The 24,638-nt window shown below is 47.9% G+C and overlaps 1 protein-coding gene across 1 annotated transcript in view; it reads right to left on the bottom strand.

Annotated features, from left to right (window-relative positions):
- The window catches only part of suclg1 (succinate-CoA ligase GDP/ADP-forming subunit alph), a 53,014-nt gene extending 52,488 nt beyond the window's left edge, over positions 1-526 (bottom strand). Inside the window, exon 1 of the mRNA XM_056280617.1 lies at positions 477-526. Coding sequence (XP_056136592.1) covers positions 477-510 — 34 coding nt within the window. The 5' untranslated portion in view covers positions 511-526. The remainder of the gene's footprint in view (positions 1-476) is intronic.
- Between the last annotated feature and the right edge of the window lie 24,112 nt (positions 527-24,638).

Below are 24,638 nucleotides of genomic sequence, written 5' to 3'. Positions count from 1 at the left end.
TCCAGGGGACGCCAGCGTGCAGATCTGACCGGTGACAACTGCAAACTGTTTCCTATCTAGATAAAAGATACATGCTGCACAGACAGACAGCTATTTTTACATTCATCATAGAGAATGGCTGAAAACGCTTTAATGAAGTCAAAGGGCCACACGATGCCATAGCTGAGCACTTCAGTATGGCCTGACAACTGGTTGGTGGCGAGCGATAAAATAATTAATCTACAGTCATACGCTGAGAGACTTGCACACTACTAGCTGGCTAACTCGCTACAAGTGAGGGCAATATAAATGAGAGAGCTAGCCTGCCAGCTAAAGTGACAGGCAGACCGTTGGTTTACTAGTCACACTAAGACTGTGTAAACCTAAAAAGCCCAATTGACACGCATAACTCTGTATCAGAGTATGTCTCTTTGGCAAACACTGAGCTGTCAAAGATTTTGTAATTGATAACCATGCAAAATACTTTTAATACTTACGCAGCAACCTGGCAAACAACCTACTGTGAGACATCTTCGGTCATTCACCAATGACACGGAAAGCGGTGGACCTAATCAGTGTTGACTATGGATATGCCGTGCGAAATCTTGAGTTCAAAAACAAGATACAAATGTGTTAACGCACCAGAATAAGCGTAGAAATCCCATATTTAAGAATACTGAACATAAATTATTCTCTCAATCAAATCTAATTTTATCATAAGGGAGAGCCACAGCCATCAAATTATTTCAGGCAAAGAATACGGCCTTCCCTGTATTCCCAGTGAATGCTGGATAATGGAGTCTTTCTAGAAACAGACTATTTAACGTTCTTAAAAGCCCTACGGCGCATCGCACCAAGCACATTATTAAGGATCTGGTTGACGGTGAAAGGCGTTTCGTTTCAGTTCTTCAATTAGCCGTACCGAACATGCCCACGGCGAAGTTTAAACATTTCACCAAATGATAAATCATTGAAAATACTCTTGTGTCAAACAATTCTAAACTTAGTTGTTTTCAGACTAAAACAGTTGGTTTTCCAGGGCACGGTCGAAAAGATTTCTCCGAAACGTAATTTGCAAATTTAGGATCCAAATCGATTCATTATCATATCATATCATTTTAGATTATTGATGATGCAGTTCCACCAGCCACTATTTTCCGATCGATTGATTGGTTGATTGGTTGATTGATTGATTGGAATTTATTATCTCGTGTTAAAGTGTGTTGTTTCCTTCTACTAATGAGACGTTACAACTCGTTTCAACCCCACGGGGCTATAAACTTTAATAATAACTTCGGCACGTAAGGTTATGCATCATGCTCGGTCCGTTATTCCAGGTGCAACAACCTAAACGACCCCTGTGTAAACAAGGAACTAAACAATGGTTCCTAACAATAGTTCCTATTGTTACATCCTTTCTCTTTTCAGTTTCTTCTTTTTTTTAGAACCTTTAATACATTTGCACAACATTTGTGATTCACTTTTTTTTCTTTTTCATTCATGCCCCCCCCCCAAAGTCCATTAGTGCTACAGATCCATTCATCTATGTGAGGTCACAAAGTCTTTGTATCGCTGCGGCTGCACAACAGAGCGGCCTGCCTATTGTTACATCTCGCTTAGAAAATATGCCTCTTTTTGTTCTGAATATTGCAAACTACCCCAAAAAAAAAATTGGTCGGTTGACTCATACCCCCTTTCCACCAACGTGAACCTAGTTCTAGCGCTGGGCTGGTGGAGACAGACCCCTCTCCTAGCGCCGGTTCGCAGGTGGTTCAACTGGGAAACTTTCTAATTACTGGTTTGGTTTTCCACGGGCTAAAGCTGGCTAGAGGGCCACGTCAATGTCTGTATGTCACCGAAGATGAGGCGAGAGATCAACTGTGCAGATTTTTTAAAAAAAGAAAAGAAATAAATTTACTATTTTTGTGTCGGTATGCTATTTCATCAATAAATTCACGTCTGAGAATTTTTGAGGCAAGAAATCAACTGTGCATATTTCAAATATTGGCAGTTTTACAAAAATTGATATCGATTTGAAGATTTGCTCCAACGTTTTCTGGGTTGAGAAGCTCCACAAACTGGCGACCAGCCAGCCAGTCAAGCTCACAAGACCCCGAGCTGGCTGGAGCTCTCTTAAGAGACTGGTCTCCTGTATATAGGCTTTATTTCCCTGTTCAATGATGGGTTTTTTAAAATACTGTAACGTGCATGGATAAGAAGACACGCTGGCCGCTGGCTCGCGAGTCTGACCCTTTATTCTAGCGGTTAGCGATGTCTCCTGCGGTGCGGGCGATACGGGTTCGCTTCCCGGCCGCGGCAGTTCCTGTGGTTGCATTATCCCCCGAATTCGCTACAATACAGTAGCGTACCGTGGATTTTCAGTAACGAACTGCAACCCCCCCCCCAACACACATGTCCAACATGGGTGCTGATACAGCCAACACAACCACATACAAAATATACTATTACGCACTGTATGTACTACTGGATCAACACCAACAAGACAGCTGATCGTCAACAACCACAACACACACCACTGTGCATTATATCAGCTATTGCACCATCAAGATCTTCCTTTATGTCACTCAGCAACCAGATTGCACACGCACATCACATGGCACAAAAACAAAAACAAATATAGCCGCAAGCGGCGATTAATGGGGTCCAAGCAGTATTGCAGCCGCCATGTCTCCGATCTGTTTCATATTTGGTACGTGGCTTCTACGGGCCACAAAGAATACGCCTATCAAGTTTCATGAAGATTGGCCATTCACACTAGCAAGCTGCTGAATTTTGATTGGCTGTTTGGCAGCCATTTTGGTAATCCAGCCAATCAGCACTTTAGGCAATGTAGCCAAATGGGTCCAAGTATAAGTATACCAAATTTCAGATTTTTTGATCAAGCAGTTTTTGAGATATTGATATGTGTCAGTTGTAGCGCCCCCTATAGACGAAATTTCACAAAATTTGGCATGCTTCTGTTACCGGCCTAAACCTAGGGGAATCTGGGCGGTAGCAAGGATCCACAGACAGTGGGTACTGTGGACCGGTGAGGTGAGCTGGGTAGATAAACTGTGGATCATAGAAGAGAAACGCATGAGTCCATGTTCCCTCCAGCTCGAACCAGTTTATTCTGAGCTGGTTATGAAGCTGGGAGTAGCTTGACTCCGGGGATCCACAGAAGCGCTACAGCGCCCTCTACTGGCTTGATGGAGAAACACCCTTACTGCATTGCAATCACGTATCTAAGTTAGATCTAAATCTAAAACATAGGGGGGTATAGTGTTAAGATAAACTTTTCATTGAGGCTATTTTCAATCCCTTACACTCTCCCCTGCTTTTAGAGATGTCTCCTGACATCGAGAACAAAACTAACGTCTTTAGTCAGTGTCCCTCACGTCTCTAGCATGTCCACACTGCTTGTGTAGGATAGTAACAGATTTCAGGGATAACTGGGTAGGTCGGAATGGAGTATGGCAAACAGGACAGTATGACATTTGCTCCAAGTCTCCACGGTTGGTAAGTGGGCTGCCCTAGCTGGTCGTACACAAGGATATCTTTGGGTCTGACTTCTCGGACAGACCTTCTCAGACTTGGCTCCTCGTCACTCGCTGACTCTGAAACAGACTCCATGATCATCCCAGGCTCCTCATCTGTTCTTTGGTCGCCGGTATCATTGTCCTCCGGTTGCTCCTGAACATCCATCGATGGAGGCATGTCAACCACAGATGTTGGTACTCGTAATGGCTCTGGAGGTTCGTCTAGCGACCTCTCATCAACTTCAGCCTCTTGACGCCATGGCCGATACGCTGGTGCTACAGCTCTGAGCTCCCTGTGAGACTCAGCCTGACGGGGTGGACCTGTGATGGTCTCCCTTCGGTACACAGGCAAGTGCCGGAGGTTATATGAGAATTCTTCCTCATCCTCAGATTCACTAGAGTCTGCTGCCTCGTAGCTTGCCTGTAGCTGTCTTGGTCTTTGTTTTCTCGTTGACTTTCCATGACAGTCCTGTTCATGTTCAAGTGGCAAGTCATTCACTGGTAGGAGGAGATTACGGTGAAGCGTACGGAGGGTCCCGTTCCCTGTTTGTACTCGGTACACAGGTCCGTCTTCAAGCCTTTCAACCACACGGTGAACCTTATCCTCCCAATATGCACGAAGTTTGCCTGGGCCACCTCTCTCTGACAGGTTTCTGACAAGCACATGATCCCCAGGTTGAAGCACAACTCCTTTGACACCTCGATCGTAGTGATGTTTTCCTTTCATTGAGCTCTTTTTGCTGTTTTCCGAGGCGATCTTGTATGCTTCCTGCATCCTAGAAGCCCATGTCTCTGCGTACTTCTCTCGCGTCTGTATCTCCTGCTCCGGTTCATGGTCGAAGAGCAGATCAATAGGCAACCTGGGAGCTCTTCCAAACAGGAGATAGAAGGGTGAGTAACCTGTTGCTTCATGCCGGGTGCAATTGTAGGCATGGACGATGTTTGGCAAATGATCTTTCCACTGAGCTTTCTTTTCCTCCTGTAGAGTGCGGAGCATCTGGAGAAGTGTCCTGTTCAGGCGCTCAACAGGGTTCCCCTGCGGGTGGTAGGGAGTGGTTCGAGATTGGGCGATCCCCGCCAGCTGTTGGAGTCGATAGAAGAGCTTGTTCTCAAACTCCCTGCCTTGATCATGGTGCAACTTTTGAGGGAAACCAAAACGTGGGATGAAGTCATACAAAATCTTCTCCGCCGCCGTCATTCCCGACTTGTCCTTTGTCGGATAGACTTGTGCGAACTGCGTAAAGTGGTCTACGAGGAGTAAAATGTACTCGTAGCCTCCTCAACTTGGTTCAAGGTGGAGGTAGTCCACACAGATGAGCTCGAATGGACCGTTCGTTGTAATGGAGCCCATTGGTGCTTTCTCTGGAATGGTGGGCCGCTTCTGCTTGATACAGGAACACCGGCGGATGACGTAATCTTCAATCTCTCGCTGCATGAATGGCCAATAAAACCGCTGCCTTGCCAGGTGGGTGACCTTGTCAGCCCCGATATGCCCCATGTCGTTGTGCAGATGTTTCAGGACTGTTGACTTGAGTGTATTGGGAAGGACCAGTTGTTTATGTTGTCCTGTCTGTCTGTACAGAATCCCTTTGTCCAGTTTGAGTTTGTTCCATTCATGTACTAGTCTTCTTGTTTCTGGTCCCATTTGTCTTTTGTCTTGCTCATTCGGATTCCATCCCCTCCTTTTCAAGGATATCACTTCCCAGATGGCAGCGTCGTTTTTCTGGGCTGCTCTGATATCCTCTGGAGTGCACATGGGCGTGCTCGTCGGCAGGGAGTCATCACTAGAACGCAGTTGCAACGCTGCCACCCATGGCACATCTTTCTCTCTTTTGGCATGTTCCCGCTGCCAGATGGCAGAGATGATATCAGGGGGAATGATCCCTGTGTACTCCCTTATGTGGTCTTGGAGTTTTAATGGATACCGGGACAGAGTATCTGCGTTGATGTTCACTCTGCCTTGCCTGTACTTGAGCGTGAAATGAAAGTCAGCTAACTCACCCACCCAGCGGTGCCCGACTGCATTCAACTTAGCTGTGGTTAAGACATAAGTAAGGGGACTATTATCTGTATAGACAGTAAATGTGGGGGCGTAGTACAAGTAATCCCTAAACTTATCACAGATTGCCCACTTTAAGGCGAGGAACTCAAGCTTAGTAGAATGGAGGTGATAGTTCTTTTCAGCAGGCGAGAGTGACCTTGATCCATATGCAATAACCCGGAGCTTGTTTCCATGTCCCTGATACAGCACAGCTCCCAGGCCTTCATTGGATGCGTCGGTGTGTAAGACGAACGGTAAATTGAAATCTGGGTAAGCCAGGATGGGAGGATTGGTCAACATGTCAACCAGGCGAGACACCACGGCACTGTGCTCAGGGGTCCATTGGACGGGTGTCTTAGATGGCAACTGGCCACCCTTGGTGCCCTTCAGTGTAGCCTGGGTGGACCTAGATTGGGCAGTTCGCTCACTGGACTCTGTAGGGTTCTCTTGAAGTTTGAACAGAGGGCGTGCTATTCTGGAGAAATCCTGGATGAAGGGTCAATAGTATCCCAGGAATCCCAGCAGAGCACGGACTTCTCCGATGTTCTTCGGCTCGCTCTCCTTCAGCTGAAGCACTGCTTCTAGGTCTTTTGGGTCTACCTGAACACCTTCACTCGACACCAGACGCCCAACATATCTCACTTGGCGCTTGAACAATTCACATTTCTTTGCGCGTAACTTAACACCATGCTCTCGTAGCCGGCACAGTACTTTTCTTAGATCCTGCACATGCTCCTGAAATGTTTTGGAGAAACAGAGTACATCATCCAGGTATAGAGAACAGCACTCGTCCCTCAGACCATCCAGTACTCCTTCCATACATCGCTGAAATGCTGCCGGAGCATTGGTGAGGCCAAAAGGAAGGCGGAGCCACTCATACAGCCCCCAAGGCGTGCTAAAGGCTGTCAGGTGCCTGGAACCCTCCTCAACGAAGCCCTGATGGTAGGCACTGCCTTGGTCGAGTATGGAAAACCATGAGTAGCCTCCGAGGTTATCCAGTAGGTCTTGAATCCTTGGGAGTGGGTGACGATCAGGAACGGTTTTGCTGATGAGCCCACGGAAGTCCATGCACAGACGTAAGCTCTTGTCTTTTTTTCTCACACAGACCACAGGAGACGAGTACGGTGAAGTTGACTTCCTGATCCATCCATGATCAAGCAGGTTCTGCACATAGTCCTTAACTTCCTTGTACAGTGGCTTTGGGATGCCATTGTAGGACTTTTGAACTGGTGTTTCATCTTTCAGATGGATTTTCAGTTGCAGGTTTGGAATGCAACTTATATCTGCATCATTCTTGGCAAACACATTTGACTCATGGAAGAGCATGTCACGGACTATCTGCTGTTCATTTTCTCCAAGGTGTGACAGGTCAACTGGTGGGTGCCATTTTTCCTCTGTAGTCTGTGTGTTTGAGTGTGTGTCATCCCTTTTCCTTGTGTTGATGACTTCATCTGAGTTCACTTGGGCAGAGCAGGTTTGGGCGGTGGGCTCAGGACTCAAAGTGGGACACCTGACAGGCTTTACGTCAATGAATTCCTCGAGGGTCCCTAATGCTGTTCTCTGTGCTAAATAAATATCATGTCTAGTGGAGTTCTGGATCGGGACTTTGGTGCATTTTGATGATCCACTAGGCACATCTACGAGAGAGGGAAACAGCTCTAAACCCTCGGGGCAGTTACTGTCTAAACTCGGCTGAAACAACATTGTCCCCCCACCTGGCCACCCCCTCACTCTGCATCTCACTTCTCTGATTTGTCCTGCAGGAATAACAACACCCTTCTTCTCAACTCTCACACTACACTGGGGTGGGGCTTTCTTATGGGTTGTTATCTGGAGAATGGAGATGATGGCCTCTACTGTACTCTCAGTACCACTCAAAGCTTCCTTAAGAATAGCTATAACATCTACTCTATTGCCCTGCTCTGTGTTCTCTCTGATAATCTCTGCGATCACATTGCTACCTAGTAGGGGATTGTTACAATTCTGACTGATCACTACTGGCACTCGGATTGTCACATACCCATGCTTCATGCTACCTAGCTGAAGGTCAATTTCTGCCCAGCCATCCAAGGGAACTTCTGTACCATTTGCGGCTGATACTTCGAGATCAAAAGGCAGGGATGTGAATGGCTGGATTCTGACATGGGGTAACTCTTTCTCAATCCATGTTCTTCCCACGATGGTCACCTGAGCTCCGGTGTCCAGTAGCATTTGGAGAGGGATGTCATTGACATAACAGGAGACCATCATCGCTCTCCTACTAGCTGAGCTACACGTTTTCGTGAGGTTTGTTGACCTGGTGGGTTTGGTGCGGTGGTTTTGACCTTTACTGGTGAGGGCCTCTCGCTGCTGAAGGTCGTTGGCTGCCCTTTTCCAACGACCCCCCCCCCCCCGTTTCCCGACGTCTTCCTTTGCAGGCAGCCGATGGCCCAATGTCCTGCCTGGCCGCAGATGAAGCAATGAGGACAGTTCACGTTGCCATTTTGGACACAGTCATTGCACCTACCCTTGGATTCAGTGACTGGTGGCTGGGAATGAGTCATCATTTGGGTCGGGCCTCCAGGACTCACATTCTCAGCAGGTTTCACCATCTGAGCCATGTGCTGAGTCAAAGCGGACACTTGTGCCGTCAGCTCGGAAATAGCTGCACGGTGGGCCTGTAACTCAGAGTCAACTGCCGTAGGTTTGGTATGTTCAGTATCGTTTTGAGCTGCACTAGCAGTCACCGGTCTGGTTTTGGCTGGTATACCTTGACATTTGAGTCTCTCTTCCTCCTCACTGGTTGCTTTGGTAATCTGCTCTAAAAGGAAGTCATCACTAACCTGCATGTCTGAGAGGAAAGGCTTTAAATCACATCTGACATGGCTGTTCTTCTCATTGAACCCTTGGTAGAGTGTGTGGAGGAATGTTCCCTGTACCAGCTTTGCATCATAGCTAAACCCGGCAGCAGGTTGTTGCGACTCAAAGAGAACCCTCTGCTTTAAACCCATGACTCTATACAAAAACTGTTGTGGGGTCTCTTTGTCATGCTGTCTAGCATTGCTCAACTCTTGATAAAGCTCAGTAACATTTTTGTCTCTGATGTGAGAACGGAGAAACCTCTTTAACCCTTCTACTGTAAGATCATCCTACATTTCTCTAAACACACCAGGTTTAGTGATCTTAAGTACAGTTCTGATAATCTCTGACTCACTAAACCCGTCTCGCAACCCCTCATCAATCTGTTTGTTCAGACTACCATATGGAATCTCAGAACCAGCATCAGACGATTGACCACCATGTAACTTGAACTCTCTGCGAGGTAACAGGGTTGCTACATCAGACAATCTTACCACCTGACCTGTGACAGCAGAGGGTAAACGCAGGGGAGTCCCACCGCCAGCTTGGCGGCTGGAATCTGGAGTGGGAGGCTCTCCCGATGGCGTAGAGCTGGCCCTGCGCTCCGTGAAGGGGTCGGTGTGAATGTCTCTGTCCATAGTAGCGGTGTGAGTGTGAATGTCTCCATCTGTACTAGTTGAGTGGGTGGCAATGTCTTTGTCCGTTGAGGTGGGATGTGAAGGCGATTCACCCCCAGTCATGGGAGGTATGGCTTTGCCCACTCCAGCAGAGTCTGTGACTTGGGCAAGCAGCATCTCATCAATCAGGTCAGTGAGGGCGAGGAGTTGACTCATACCCTCATCTTCCATTTCGTTAAGCTTCTTGCTCCTGACGTAGTCAACAATCAGGTCGTAGAGCTCTGAGTCACTAAGCTCTTCAACCGCAGTCTCTGTGCCAGAATCAACTGCATTTGCCACGCCCTGCAGCTGATTGTCACTCAAACCTGAGAGTTTCTTCTGTATCTGAACGATCAACGTCCGCCGAGGAGGTACAGTCGACATCTTGACTTGACACTTGTGGCCGTCGCTCTCTGGATGACGCAAATTGCAGCCTTCCCTGAAGCTTCTCGGGACCGGATCTTGTCGTTGCAGTAACCACGCCCTCCTCTAGGTGGCGCTGAATCCCAACGAGCCCCCAATTGTTACCGGCCTAGACCTAGGGGAATCTGGGCAGTAGCAAGGATCCACAGACAGTGGGTACTGTGGACCGGTGAGGTGAGCTGGGTAGATAAACTGTGGATCATAGAAGAGAAACGCATGAGTCCATGTTCACTCCAGCTCGAACCAGTTTATTCTGAGCTGGTTAGGAAGCTGGGAGTAGCTTGACTCCGGGGATCCACAGAGGCGCTACAGCACCCTCTACTGGCTTGGTGGAGAGACACCCTTACTGCATTGCAATCACGTATCTAAGTTAGAGCTAAATCTAAAAAATAGGGGGGGTATAGTTTTTAAGATAAACTTTTCATTGAGGCTATTTTCAATCCCTTACACTTCCAAAGAATGGTGTGGTGATTGTGCGTGACAAGGTTCATTAAGTTGGGACAATCACATCACTAGATATAGGCAATAGAATAATATGGGCCACACCTTACATTTTGGTTGACATGTTACTTCGAAATGGAATGACATATCAAAATTCGGACGCATACCAAATTTTATGTGAATCGGATGAAAAGCCTCAGACAAGTTCATTTTACTTTCATGGCGGGGAAATTTGGTAGGCGAAATTGGCGCAAATGGGTGCGTTAGATTCGGGAGCTTTCGCAAAAACTCCATAGAGAGCCCGAGATATGACCCCAAACGTAAATGTGCTTATTATAGCGCCCCCTAGAGGTGTGTCAAGGCAATGTCTCTACTGTAAGATCGTTAACAGGTCTGGAACCTACCTACCGAGTTTGGTGTCTGTGCAACGTATAGTTTTTGCTGCCCAGACACCTTTAGGGAAGAATTTAGCAGAAACAACAACAACTAGATATGACTATTGTATTTAGAAATCACGTCAGGACACAGCGCTGTCGCTCGACACAACCTCTCCGTGGCATTCTTTATTTAGACTGACACAGCATCAAAGGCAGACCCGATCAAACAACCCAGAGCCCGCAGGCATCACCAATCGATCCCAGCACAATAGAACAGCACCAAATCAAATGCAGCACTGTCGATGTGTGCATACATAACATTCCCCCCCCCCCCCCCCGGCAGGATTTCAAACATGAAAGGTTGACACAAAGTCCTCTAGGTGGCCAGGGCGTAAACGTGTGCGAACAGGTCGCGGGGCGGCCTGAGGCTGGTCAGGCCGAGGTGGGGAGGGAGATGGCAGGGGAAGCTGAGGCCCAGAAATGTCTGGGGCCCGTGTAGGAGCTGCATGAAGCCCCGGGGCGTCTCGCCATGCTGAGGGAATGGCTATGGTTGTGTCACCAGCTGTGTGTGGCGGAGCTGACACCTTCCGTAGACGACTGGAGTGCCACCGAGTGCCATCGCTGAGGAGGTAAGTGGCTGGGCCCAGCTGACGGGTGACTTGGAGAGGAGAGGACCAGTATGAAGCCATTTTATTGTCCCTGTGGGGCCTGCGGACCCTGACCCAGTCTGACACATTGATGTCTGGCACCCTGGTTCGTTTTGACTGGTCAAACCGTTGCTTCATCCGCGTCTGCTGACGAGTGACTGAGGCTCTGACCCCGGAGGGAGGTGCCTGAGGTGTGGAGGGGCGGAGCCTGTCAAGGGGCATGCACAGTTCCCGGCCTAGCATGAGAGAGGCTGGGGAGACACCTGTGGTCGAGTGCTGTGTGGCCCGATAGTGCAGCAGAGTTTGACGGATGGCCTGCGTGAAAGAGCACCCTTGGGCCATGTGTGCTCTGAGGCCGTTCTTCAGTGACTGGTGAAAACGTTCAACGCCGCCATTGGCCTGGGGGTGGTAGTACGCAGTGCGTATATGACGGATGCCCTTGCTGTCGAGATAAGCAGTGAACTCAGCAGAGACCAGCTGAGGGCCGTTGTCAGTGGTGATGGCCTTTGGGAGGCCCCAGCGAGAGAAAAGAGAGTCCAGGAAGTCGATGATGATCTGTGAGAGGTCACAGTGCCGGAAGTGGTGAGTTCAGGCCATTTTGAGTGTAGATCGTAGGCGACCACCATGAAGCGTTGGTGGTGGGGAACTCCATGGATCTCACCACAAATGTCCAACTGCAGGTGTTGCCAGGGCTGAGAGGGCCAGGCGAGAGGTTGCAGGGGTGGGGGAGCCTGGTGGCCAGTCTTGCCACTCACAAGGCAGGCAGAACAGTCCTTCACCAGAGCCTCAATATCTCTGTCTATCCCCGGCCACCACACCAGGTCTCGGCAGCGCTGTTTCAGTTTCACAATGCCCAGGTGGCCTTCATGCGCCGTATTCAAAACACGTGCACGGAGAGCAGCTGGGACCACTGTGCAAAACCCACGTGCCACGCAGGTGTCGTTCCAGCAGGACAGCTCCTGTCTGACTCGGGCGAACGCAGCCAGCTCCTCTGGGACCTTGTGAGGCCAGCCGTTCTGGATGTAGGTGCGGAGCTGGGAGAGGACAGGGTCCTGTTCGGAGGCTGCCCTCAGCTCCTGCAGAGAGACAGTGACCTGGAGGGGTGTGTGTAGCATTTGGACAATGTCCTTTTCCACACAGTCAGTGTCCGTCTGTGGAGCTGGGGTGGAGACAGAGCGAGAGAGCAGGTCGGCGACAACATTGTCTCTGCCTGGGGTGAACTGCAGGCTGAAGTTGTACTGGCGGAGGCGGTCAGACCAGCGGTGCAGCCTCAGGGGTTTGTGGCCTGTCCCAGATGTGGACAGCAGCGCTGTCAGGGCCTGGTGATCTGTCCTGAGGGTGAAGGAGCGGCCATAGAGGTAGAGGTGCCACCTTTCACAAGCCCAGATACAGGCTAACGCCTCACGCTCACCCACGGAGTACCGCTGCTCGGTCAGGTTGAGGGCACGGGAGGCGAAGGCAATGGGCTTCTCCACACCGTTCTGGGTTTGAGACAGCACGGCCCCTATCGCTGTGGCTGATGCGTCACAGGTCACAAAGGTGGAGCTGGAGATGTCGAAGTGAGCCAACACTGGTGGTGAAGTCAGTTGAGTCTTGAGATCACGCACAGCGTCACTGCATGCCTTTGACCACACCCATGGCTCGTCCTTACGCAGCAGCTGGCGCAGGGGGGCTGTGGTCGCAGAGTACTGGGGAAGAAACCTCAGGTAGTAACTTGTCATACCCAGGAAGGAGGCGACCTGGGCGGCCGAGCTGGGCTCAGGGATGGCCTGAATGGCGTCCACGTTGGATTGTAGTGGAGTTACACCGCTCGCTGACAGCCGGAACCCAACGAAGTCGATGGCTGGTACAGAGAGGACACATTTCTCAGCATTGAGAGTTAGCTTGTGCTTGGACAGGGCTGCGAAGACCATGTTAAGGCGCTTGTCGTGGATTTCACTGGTGGGCCCGTGTACCACTATATCGTCCAGATAAATGGCCACGCCCAGTATGCCAGCCAGCACGGAGACCATGATTTTCTGGAAGCAGCTAGGGGCGGAGCTGAGACCGAAAGGCATCCTGGTGTAGCGAAACACTCCTGCATGTGTCACAAAGGCTGTGAGGTTTCGGCTGCTGGGGTGGAGGGGCACCTGTAAGTACCCCTGTCTGAGGTCGAGCTTGGAGAACACCTCAGAGCCATAGAACTGAGCAGTGAGTTCTTCTGAGGTGGGCAGTGGATACTTATCAGGGACCACTGCCTTATTTACTGCACGTAGATCGACGCAGACACGCAGGCCCCCCGACTTCTTCTTAGCCACCACGAGGTTTGAGACCCAAGGTGACGCGTCCACCGGTTCAATGATGCCAGCTTCCAGCAGTTGTTGCAGCTCGGCGGAGACCCCATCACGGAGAGCCAACGGGATGCGGCGCAGCGGTTGGATAACAGATTTCACAGCAGGGTTGAGGAGAGGTTGATGGGTGAAGGCGGAGAGGCAGCCCAGCCCCATAAACAGCGATGGCCACTTCTGCTGCCAAGGTGTGGCGACAGTCAGGATTGCTGCCCCCCTTGTGTCTAAGAGGGAAAACCCCAGAGCGGAGAACAGGTCCAGGCCCATCAGGTTGGCCCCACGGCGTGCCACATGAAAAACTGCATTGGGCACCAGCTTGGTTCCATAGCGGACAGTCAGTTGGAGAGAGCCAACCAGATCGATTTTGGAGTCACCATACCCACAGAGGACAGCTGAGGGTGCGGACAGTGGCAGTGAACCGAAAAATTGACTGTAGGTATCAACATTCAGGAGAGACACACTTGCACCGGTGTCCAACAGCAGGGGGATGCACACATCATTAATGTTGACTGTGCATGATTTGAATGACACTGGCCTAGAGCTCACCTTATGAATGACGGCGGTTGAAGACTGGGGGGTGTGGCCCTCTGACCCAGCCGGGGAAGATCGACAGACGTTGGCAAAGTGATTGTGCTTACCGCAGCTACGGCAGGTCTGGCCACGGGCAGGGCAGTTCTGAGCCCTTGAAACATGAGACCGAGACCCACAGTTACCACAGGACTGTTGAGGGCGGGGCCGAGAACGCCGTCGTTGCAGTTGCAAGACGTCCCCAGTGGAGTCGGCGCCCGCCTCGCTCTGGCTGGGTTGCGTCCCGAGGGGCAGCCGTGAGTAGAGGGAGGAGTCGTTGGCAGCTTGACTGGAGGTGGCCACTTGCTGTGTATTTAGCATAGCAGCATACTCAGCTGCTCCCTCAACCTGTAGTGCGATGGTAATTGCTCTGGACAGCAGCAGATCATCTTTTTCCAGCAGGAGAGTCTCACGCACCTTTGCGTTGTTGGTGTGTTCGATTAGCTGGTCGCGAACCATCTCGTCCTGAAGCGCGCCAAACTTGCATGAGCTAGCTAGCCCTCGCAAATTAGCTACGTACTGCCGCACAGACTCACCAGGCAGTTGGTGTCGCTGACGGAATATAAATCGCCGAAGGAGGGCACTCTGTGGAGCAGCGAAATGGGTGCTCATAAGTCCCACAGCTTCGGCAAAGCTTGTGACGTTCCCCAGAGTCCCGAGCACACGATGACCCTCTGCTCCCAAGCAGTGAAGCAACAGAGCCGTCTTCCTAGCCTGGCTCACGTCGTCGAGCCCTGAGGCGAAGATGTAATTTTCAAAACTATGTAGCCAGCGAGTCCATGGTACCGGAGGCTCGCCAGGTAATGCCAGGAAGGGGGCAGGTGGTGGGAGAGAGATATCAGCCATCCTCGTCGCCAATATTGTATTTAGAAATCACGTCAGGACACAGCGCTGTCGCTCGACACAACCTCTCCGTGGCATTCTTTATTTAGACTGACACAGCATCAAAGGCAGACCCGATCAAACAACCCAGAGCCCGCAGGCATCACCAATCGATCCCAGCACAATAGAACAGCACCAAATCAAATGCAGCACTGTCGATGTGTGCATACATAACAATGACAATGTCGGATTACTTGGGTCGCCTGTGTCCTAGACGATTACCGTAATATTTTTAAATGTCGTAACACTTCCATTGCTTCAGAAACATGTGCCAGAGTTTCCAAAACCGGACCAGACGGTGTCTGATTTCTTGCGTCCTAGCCGACTGCCGTAAAAAGAAAAAGTATGTCGTTATACCCAGGTGTCCTGGCGTGTGGTATGTAGAGCTGCAGCGCTTCCACACCAAATAAGTCAAAATAGCGGGCAAACTATATGACTGACATAGGTGGTCCCAATAGGAAAGTTGTTGAGCACATTGAGATGCATGGGTCGATTAAGTGTTGTGTTGATCTGACCTATGCTGTGGGAGTTATGGCCTTTTAAGCATGACCCTTTGTTATAGCGCCACCATCTGGCTTACATGGGTGATTTGTAGTGCCCGAGTAGTGGGGGGCCGTATGCATCCACCTACCAAATTTAGTTGGTCTAGGACTTATGGTTGCTGAGCCTCGGACACTTTTAGCTGGGAAACCGCGCCCAAACTAATACAAGTCGAAATGGCGGGCAAACTATATGGCTGACATATGTGGTCCCGATAACAAAGTTGTAGAGCACATTCAGATGTGCCTGTGCAGTTTTGTGTTGATCTGACTTATGGTGTGGGAATTACGCATGACCCTTTGTTATAGCGCCACCATCTGGCTGACATAGGTGATTTGTGGTGCCTGAGTAGTGGGGGGCCATAGGAATCCACGTACAAAAGTTGGTTGGTCTATGACTTACGGTTGCTGAGCCTCACACACTTTTAGCGGAGAAAAATAATAACAATCCTAACAGATACAATAGGGTTCCACCAGCTTCGCTGCTTGAACCCCTAATTAGAAGAGTTCACCCAGCAGAGTGCAGATCTCCACCGGATGTATCTTCCCCTCTCCGGTGCTCCGATTTGGCGACAAACCACCCCCCCTTTTTTTTCGCCTACCAGGAGAGGGAGCCCTTACTAAAGATATGCGTTTAACCGTCACGGTTTTCATGCTATAAAATTAATGTAGATGAATTACTTTCATTCATTCTAAAGCGATAAAATAACGGTAAGATATCATAGTTCAGCCATCAGAAATGTTTTATTGTGATTTCCAGCTGTGACTGTAATTAATCCATCCATCCATCCAAACCGCTTATCCTGCTCTCAGGGTCGCGGGGATGCTGAACCTATCCCATGGGTCATTGGGCAGCAGGTGGGGAGACACTCTGGACAGGCCGCGCCAGGCCATCACAGGGCCTATACATACATACATACATACATACATACATACATACATACATACATACATACATACATACATACATACATATATATATGTGTGTGTGTGTGTGTGTATATACATGTATATATATGTGTATATAACATTGTTGAGCACTCTTACCAACACCATTGATGGTTTCTAGGAAAAAAAACGCATACCATCAGTGGTGTTGGTAAAAGTGCTTAACAAATGAGGAGCGGAATATGATATTATATATATAATTTTCTAAAACTGGAAAAAGCACAATCGGGCTAAGATAGGTATAGAGTTTGATAGCAGTTTGATTACTCTTGAAATGTGCCTTTATGCATGCTCAATAATCCTGGATACGTTTATTGACAGATATGTTTATTTCATCGCTAATCTATAACAGCTGCCTAAGCATAAACCAGTGGTGATTCAGTATGTGACGGGAGTGTCAGAAAAGCTGAGACGTGTATTTTCCAAACACCGTGTCTCAGTTGCTTTCAAACCCCAAAATACGTTGCTCCAGAAATTGGTCCACCCCAAGGTCCCCCTTCACAAACAGAGTAATATAATATACGCTGTTAAGCACCAGGAGGATTTACGTGACTTGTACATTGGGGAAACTAAACAGATGCTGACCAAGAGGATGGCTCAACACAGGAGAGCTAACACATCAGGCCAGGACTCCACAGTCTACACCCATCTACAGGCCAGTGGCCACGCTTTCAAGGATGAGGATGTGCACATCCTTGATAGGGAGTGTGGTGGCAAAATGTGTGATGAAAAGAATAGTCAGTCTTGTCTCTATGAGTGAGTTTAATTCACAGAAAATCACTCGTACATGGACTCAAGTCTCGCCAAGGCCAGAATGAGCCCAAAGCATTAGTTAGTTTACATGATTTTTTTAATAGGATGAGGCAAACAATTTGCATATCAGGATGGAATATGGTTTTCTGCTGACACCAGACAAAGGGAGCACCCCCCCTCCCATCTGCAGGTGCAAGCTACTTCCCCTTCTGTCATGGGAAGGCCACATACCAGCCGTCCTTGTTGTGGTGAAAAAAGTACTTCTACACTAAGAAATAGTGGTTAACATGGAGAAAGCAGCCACTGTCTCAGCACCAAGGACGTGCCGACAGCAGCAGAAGGGTCATTTGTAGGTAAAACATAAGTCATAGGCAAAACATGTGAGCAGTACGTTACGTCTAACTAGAAACAAGTGGCTCTGTACATTTCCACTACATTTGTCTCAGTACCAAGGTTTCAGCAGAACCTGTATAAGTTTGTATTTTTCCATTACAGGAGAAATGCTGGTTTGAACAGGGAGTAAAAGGGGCCCTCTATGTGAAGAGGGAACAACCACCCCTGAACCAAGGAGGGGGGGGCCTAAGAGTACATTTGTTGCCATCTTACAATGTTGTGATATCAAACATTCCCAAACCCTCTGTGAATAGTACACATGGCCATTGAAACTGTAGTTAATGGTCACACCATATTTACATATGAAACTGTTTGTTAGTTTCAGTCTTTATGCAACTGTATTGTTTATAAGCGTGGGGATACCTGTAGTCAGTTTAGACTAAAGAGGTCACTTAGATCAGAATCAGAATCAGTAACACTGTCATTTCATTTCATGCACTTGCACACATGAAATTAAACGAAACAATGTTTTCCCCAACCCACAGCAGTGCAACAAAAAGACAAAAACACATATCCAAGAACTACAAGGACACATATATCCAAACTAACACATATAGCTAAACTAAAAAAAATTTAAAAATCACTTTTCAGGAGAACGAACACCAGCTAAGATGACTGCCGGAACTGCCGGTCTGCATGGGCTAGCAGTTAGCTTAGCCTGCCCCGCTTCCGCATCCTGTCACACCACCCTCAGTGTTTCCTCTTTGGGCGCAGCTCAAGTCAGCACCGTTGTTCTTGGGCCCACAGAACGTAGCAGACCAAGCTCCCTCAGCCGATCCAATGCTAGCTCTCGCAGGCAGACACATTTGGCCCACCTCCCCGCACCCCACACGGCGACACTAAAAACACTGTCACTATCGGAACTGCCGGTCTACATGGGCTAGCAGTTAACTTAGCCTGCCCCACTTCTGCGTCCTGTCAGACCGGCCTCTGTGGGAACTTAGCTGCAGCTTCTACAGAAATGACCAGGACATCACATCTGAACTTTCAAACGTTTGCTTAACTGTGTATCAGTTACATTAACAAATTATGTGACTTTCCTGCTGTTTTCATCTCACTAAGTTCTTCTTCCTGGTTTTTCAACACTACCTTTTTTTCTTGGCACTTGTACGTTCACACTCAAAACATCACTTCCACCTTGTGGTCTGTATTAGTCACTGTTCACAATTATAATTCTTCATAAACAAACAAAATGATTCAACATTCACAATGTTACGACCCTTGTTCTGGAGAGGGTGAAACGATTAGTGTACTGGGTAACAGTGAGGTGAGAGTACAACACAGTGAGACATAAACGTTTAAATAAAATAAAATATAAATATTTATTGACACCATGACAGGACAAGGGAACCAATCGGTTGCCAAAACAATAAACTACTAACAAAAGTAACCCCCCCCTTGACAGTGCTGAAAAACACCAAACCTAAAGACAGAAGGTGGCAACCGCTCCTAACAGGAGGTAAGCTACGTGGTGGGGTGTTTGCCCATGGGCATTTTACCTTGATCCCCTTGCCCAAAAGAACTAAACAACTAAACGCTAAACATAACTCAAAAGTCAAAAATTCAAACAGTAAACGCGCCAGACATTACAAACACAAAGTAGCCACAGAGACAAAAGACATCAACACAAAGTAGCTACATCACGCAAACTAAAATCATACAAACTAAACTAGCTGGCCGATGAACTGAACACATGTGGGGGTTTAAATGGGAGACTGCACAGCTGATGAAAATTGGATGATTGTTGACCGGTTGATTAGGTGATGAGGAGCACCTGGCGGATACCTGAATGTAGAGTGAGTGTGAGGGTTACATACAGGAGGCAACAAAAACAACTATACGGACACACTCGTGGCCGTAACAACACTATATAACTTTTTTAACTGTATGTTTTTAGCTATATGAAATACTGCGAATTACATGTATCAATGAACTAAATATATAACACCCCCCCGCCCCCATGAAGACTGTTCATGCAATTAAGTCTCTAAAGGATATTGGAGTTGAACTGGTCTTCTTAATATTGTCTTCTCTGGTGTACGCACGGCACAGGATCTCACAAGTCCATCTCTTCCAGAGAATAGCTCCTTGATCATCCACGTTTTCCAAATCTGGTGTGGTGTCTTATCGTCTCCGATGTGTACCAGATCTCCCTCCTTTAGAGGTGTAGAGTGTCGGGTCTTCCTGGTATGGGCGGATCTCAGCTCCAGTAAATACTCCCTTTTGATATTTCCATCTTCGTGTCAGCTCCTCTTGGCTGGAGTTGGAGGTTTGGCTAGCAGAATGAAAGGGCTTAGGTGGCAAAGGGGAAAGTCGCTTTCCAATCAGAAAGTGAGCTGGTGTCAGAGGCTGAGGCTCCTCCAGTTCATTGTAGACAAAGGTGAGTGGCCTTGAATTGATTGTTGTCTCTGCCTCTGCCTCTGCCAAAAGAGACGATAGCTCCTCAAGGCTCAGTGAAGCACTTCCCATCAACTTTCTTAAACATGTCTTCACTGATCTGACTACCCCCCCCAAGCTGCTTGTTCTGCACTGTACTTCCATGTGATGCCTCTTTCAAAAATACTTCTAAAGTTCAGGCTCCTTGATAGCCTTCCAGAGCGCTCTGAGGTTTTGATCAGCTCGTTTGAAAGTTCTAGCATTGTCTGAATAGACAACCCTACAGAGACCTCATCTTGATATAAATCTATTGAATGCCAGAAGGAATTTTTCTGTTGACAGGTCCGACACCAACTCCAGGAGCACTGCAAATCACAGGTGAACAATGCTATGAGTGCCTTTTCCACTGTGCTCTTGGTTTTGATGTAAAGGGGACTTGCAAAGTCCCCATCAGCAGTTTCAAAGGGAGGTGATTCTATAATCCAGTCTCTTGGCAGGGCTGTAGTTGTCTGCTGCATGGCCTTCACTCTGAATCTCTTACAAGTATTGCAAGCTGCGATGATCCTTTTTACCATTTGTTGGGCTCGATGGATCCAATACTTGTCTCTTAGTTGCACTAGAGTGTCTCTCATACCTGAGTGCATCACTTGGTCATGACTGTTTGATCAGCATTTCAGACAGTCTATGATTGCAAGGCAATATCCATGGATGCTGCTCACTGAAACTTAAGTCTGAATGTTGCAGCCTCCCTCCCACACAGGTTAAACCATTTTCATCAGGAAACGGCCTCAGGTCTCTGATTTTTGAGTCTTTATGAATGTCTTGGCTTGTTTTTATTTCTCTCATCTCCCTCTTGAAACCTTGATTTTGTGCCTCCAAAACCCAGTGTCTTTCAGCATCTTCTAGCTCCTTAGCTGCAGCTCTCCTAGTTTCATTTCCTTTGAGCGAGCATTGTGGATGAATCGTTTGATCCAGGCTGTGACTCTGAATACAGTCTTTAGTTTACTGTAGTTCTCAATCTTTAATAACAGATCTGGCGATATCATGCCTGTGTTATTCAGCTGGGCTGTGACATTGCTTGACCTAAGCTCAGCCTTTGTCTCTTCTTCACAGAGCTCTTCACTAGACGGCTCTGACTGCATTGCTGAACTAAAAAATGGGGGCCTTGACCACCAGAGCTCCTCGCCTTTCAGGTTTGAGGCTGTCTGACCTCTTGTGGTGAGATTAGCTGGGTTAAACTTTCGGTAACACTTTATTTTAGGGAGTCGGAAATTACGTAATAAGGTGGCAATTAGAAATAAGGTTCAAATTACCTCGTAATTTCCTAGTAATAAGGTGGTAGTTTTTACAGGTAATTTTACAGCTAACCCTAACTACAACCCCAACCCCCGAACCCTAACCCTAACCCAAATTACAAGGTAATTTCAACCTTATTTCTAAGAAATTAAGTGATAATCACCACCTTTTTACTAGGAAATTACTAGGTAATTTCCGACCCCCTAAAATAAAGTGTAACCAAACGTTCCACCATAGTATGACCAGGTTTGTGATGGGGTCAGTGACTGTATCTCTATCACTCTGTTAGCAACAAACTGTTTCCACCTCTGGGCCCAGCTGCGAATCCACTGGATGACTATCATGGAATTTGACCACATGCGGATTTGGGTCGGCTGCAGGTTCATTGCATTTAGCAGGTTGTTTCCCATTCTAGCTGCAATCAGGGCCCTCATTAACTCAAGACAAAGCAGGGAGAGTTTCATAATAGGTGCTACTCTTGATTAGGACATGACTAGTCTGGTCACAGTTTTTTCCCCAGCTGTCTGTCCCTGGAGATACACTGCTGCACCATAGGCCTCCTCACTTGGCATTGATTTCTCCGAACAGAACACGGGTCCGCATAGCATGGTTCACTTTCACTTTCTCGCAAAGCATTCTGGTAGTCGTAGTTTCTTAACAATATTCAAACTAATCCAACACAAATGCATCTCCAATATATCAAACGTAATACAAATAAGATATATTTTTAACGCTTTCCTTTAACTCTAAATAATGTAAATACTCTAAACAACGTAAACAGCTTTCAATGAATTTCAATCAATCAATCTCAATCATGTAATCTATTAAGTTACAACAAAATCAGGCCATCAAACGAGAACGACATCTCACACCTACAGTAGATGATGTGATAGAATCACTCAATGGCGCCAGGTTCTTCTCAAAGCTAGATTTGAACAGTGGGTATCATCAGCTAGTACAAGAGTGATCCTCTCGATATATCACAATATTCTCCACCCACGTAGGGCTGCGACGTTACAAAAGACTGAGCTTTGGAGCAGTGGCGCCAACAGGGGGGGGACAAAGGAGACAGTTATCCACGGGCCTCAGATCGGGGGGCATCAAACTGACCCCTAACCTTAAAATAATCTGCTGGAATATTTTGTCAAAAATAAATATCCGTGAAGATTTAACAAAGTATTTCTCAGTAACAAAAAAGCTTATTATTCTATTATTGCTTATTTTCCTTGACATAGAAGTAAGAACAGATTCACGCCCCCCCCCCACGTCATGGTTTGGTCCGACTGTCAACAACGTAAACGCCACTCACTGCCTCATGCTCATTTTCCAAAATGGCTAATACTAGGCAACAACCATCAGGTGCCAAAAAGAGAAAAGGAAAACGACAAAGGAAAAATTATGAAAAAGAGTTAAAGGGCTCTATGGCCACGTATTTGAAAAAAAGCTAAAGAGAAAAGTGAGTTTTATCTAGGCAGGCTAACGTTACATCTGGCAAACAGCAGAGCTAACGTTAGCTAACTTTATCTAACGCAGGGCTCTCAAGTCTCACGCATTGGGCGTGAGACACACGCATTTCAACTCGTTCACACGCTCACACGCCATACCTTGTATTTCTCACGCAGAGAACCAGGGTAACGCCCACCAAGTTGCGCCGCTATTTCTTATAACAGTGGAACAGGTAGGAATCAAGTGGATTCCCCATAGCGTCGAGAAGGGCCTGCCACGCACCAGCCAATCAAATTAAAGAATATAGCTGCCGAACAGCCAACCCAGCCACTGAGGATGCACAAGCCAGTGCATCCATAGTGCCGGTCCCCAGCCCGGACAAATGGGGAGGGTTGCGTCAGGAAGGGCATCCCGCGTAAAATGTTTGCCAAATCAAATATGCGGATCATAAATAAGACTTACATACCGGATCGGTCGAGGCCCGGGTTACCAACGACCGCCACCGGTACTGTTAACCAGCAGGGTGTCGGTGGAAACTATGCTACTGTTGGGCGAAGGAGAAGGAGAGGAGGAAAGCATGTCCAGAGGCAGCTAGAGAGGAGGAAGGGTAGGCATGTGGAGGTGAGAGTTGGAACTTTGAATGTTGGCACTATGACTGGTAAAGGGAGAGAGCTGGCTGACATGATGGAAAGAAGAAAGGTAGGCATACTGTGTGTGCAAGAGACCAGGTGGAAGGGGAGTAAGGCCAGGAGTATCGGAGGTGGGTTCAAACTCTTCTACCATGGTGTGAATGGGAAGAGAAATGGGGTAGGGGTAATTCTGAAGGAAGAGTATGTCAAGAGCGTGCTGGAGGTGAAGAGAGTGTCAGACAGAGTGATGAGTATGAAGCTGGAAATTGAAGGTTTATTGCTGAATGTTATCAGCGCATATGCCCCGCAAGTTGGGTGTGAGATGGATGAAAAAGAAGAATTCTGGAATGAGTTGGACGACATGGTGGAGAGGGTACCCAAGGAGGAGAGAGTGGTGATTGGAGCGGACTTCAATGGACATGTTGGTGAAGGGAACAGAGGTGATGAGGAGGTGATGGGAAAGTATGGAGTCAAGAAGAGAAATGTGGAAGGACAGATGGTGGTCGATTTTGTGAAAAGGATGGAAATGGCTGTGGTGAATACATATTTCAAGAAGAGGGAGGAACACAGGGTGACGTACAAGAGTGGAGGAAAGAGCACACAGGTGGACTATATCTTATGTAGAAGGCACCATCTAAAAGGGATTGGAGACTGCAAGGTGGTGACAGGGGAGAGCGTAGCCAGGCAGCATCGGATGGTGGTCTGTAGGATGACTTTGGAGACCAAGAAGAGGAAGCGAGTGAAGACACAGCCGAAGATCAAATGGTGGAAGTTGAAGAAGGAAGACTGTTGTGTGGAGTTCAGGCAGGAGTTAAGACAGGCACTGGGTGGTAGTGAAGAGTTGCCAGATGGCTGGAAAACCACTGCAGAAATAGTGAGGGAGACAGCTAGGAAGGTACTTGGTGTGTCATCAGGACAGAGGAAGGAAGACAAGGAGACTTGGTGGTGGAATGAGGAAGTACAGCAAATTATACAGAGGAAAAGGTTGGCAAAGAAGAAGTGGGATAGTAAGAGAGATGAAGAAAGTAGACAGGAGTACAAGGAGATGCAGCGTAAAGCAAAGAGAGAGGTGGCAAAGGCAAAGGAAAAGGCGTATGGTGAGTTGTATGACAGATTAGACACTAAGGAAGGAGAAAAGGACTTGTACCGATTGGCTAGACAGAGGGACCAAGCTGCAAAGGATGTGCAGCAAGTTAGGGCGATCAAGGATAGAGATGGAAATGTGCTGACAAGCGAGGAGAGTGTGCTAAGAAGGTGGAAGGAATACTTTGAGGGGCTGATGAATGAAGAAAATGAGAGAGAGAGAAGGTTGGATGATGTAGGGATAGTGAATCAGGAAGTTCAGCGGATTAGCAAGGAGGAAGTGAGGGCAGCTATGAAGAGGATGAAGAATGGAAAGGCAGTTGGTCCTGATGACATACCTGTGGAGGCATGGAGATGTTTAGGAGAGATGGCAGTGGAGTTTCTAACTAGATTGTTTAACACAATCCTGGAAAGTGAGAGGATGCCTGAGGAGTGGAGAAGAAGCATACTGGTACCGA

This window comes from Lampris incognitus, chromosome 5 (assembly GCF_029633865.1).
Source record: "Lampris incognitus isolate fLamInc1 chromosome 5, fLamInc1.hap2, whole genome shotgun sequence".
Taxonomy (NCBI): domain Eukaryota; kingdom Metazoa; phylum Chordata; class Actinopteri; order Lampriformes; family Lampridae; genus Lampris; species Lampris incognitus.
Note: the sequence above shows the minus strand (reverse complement) of the source record. Positions and strands in the feature narration are given on the sequence as shown.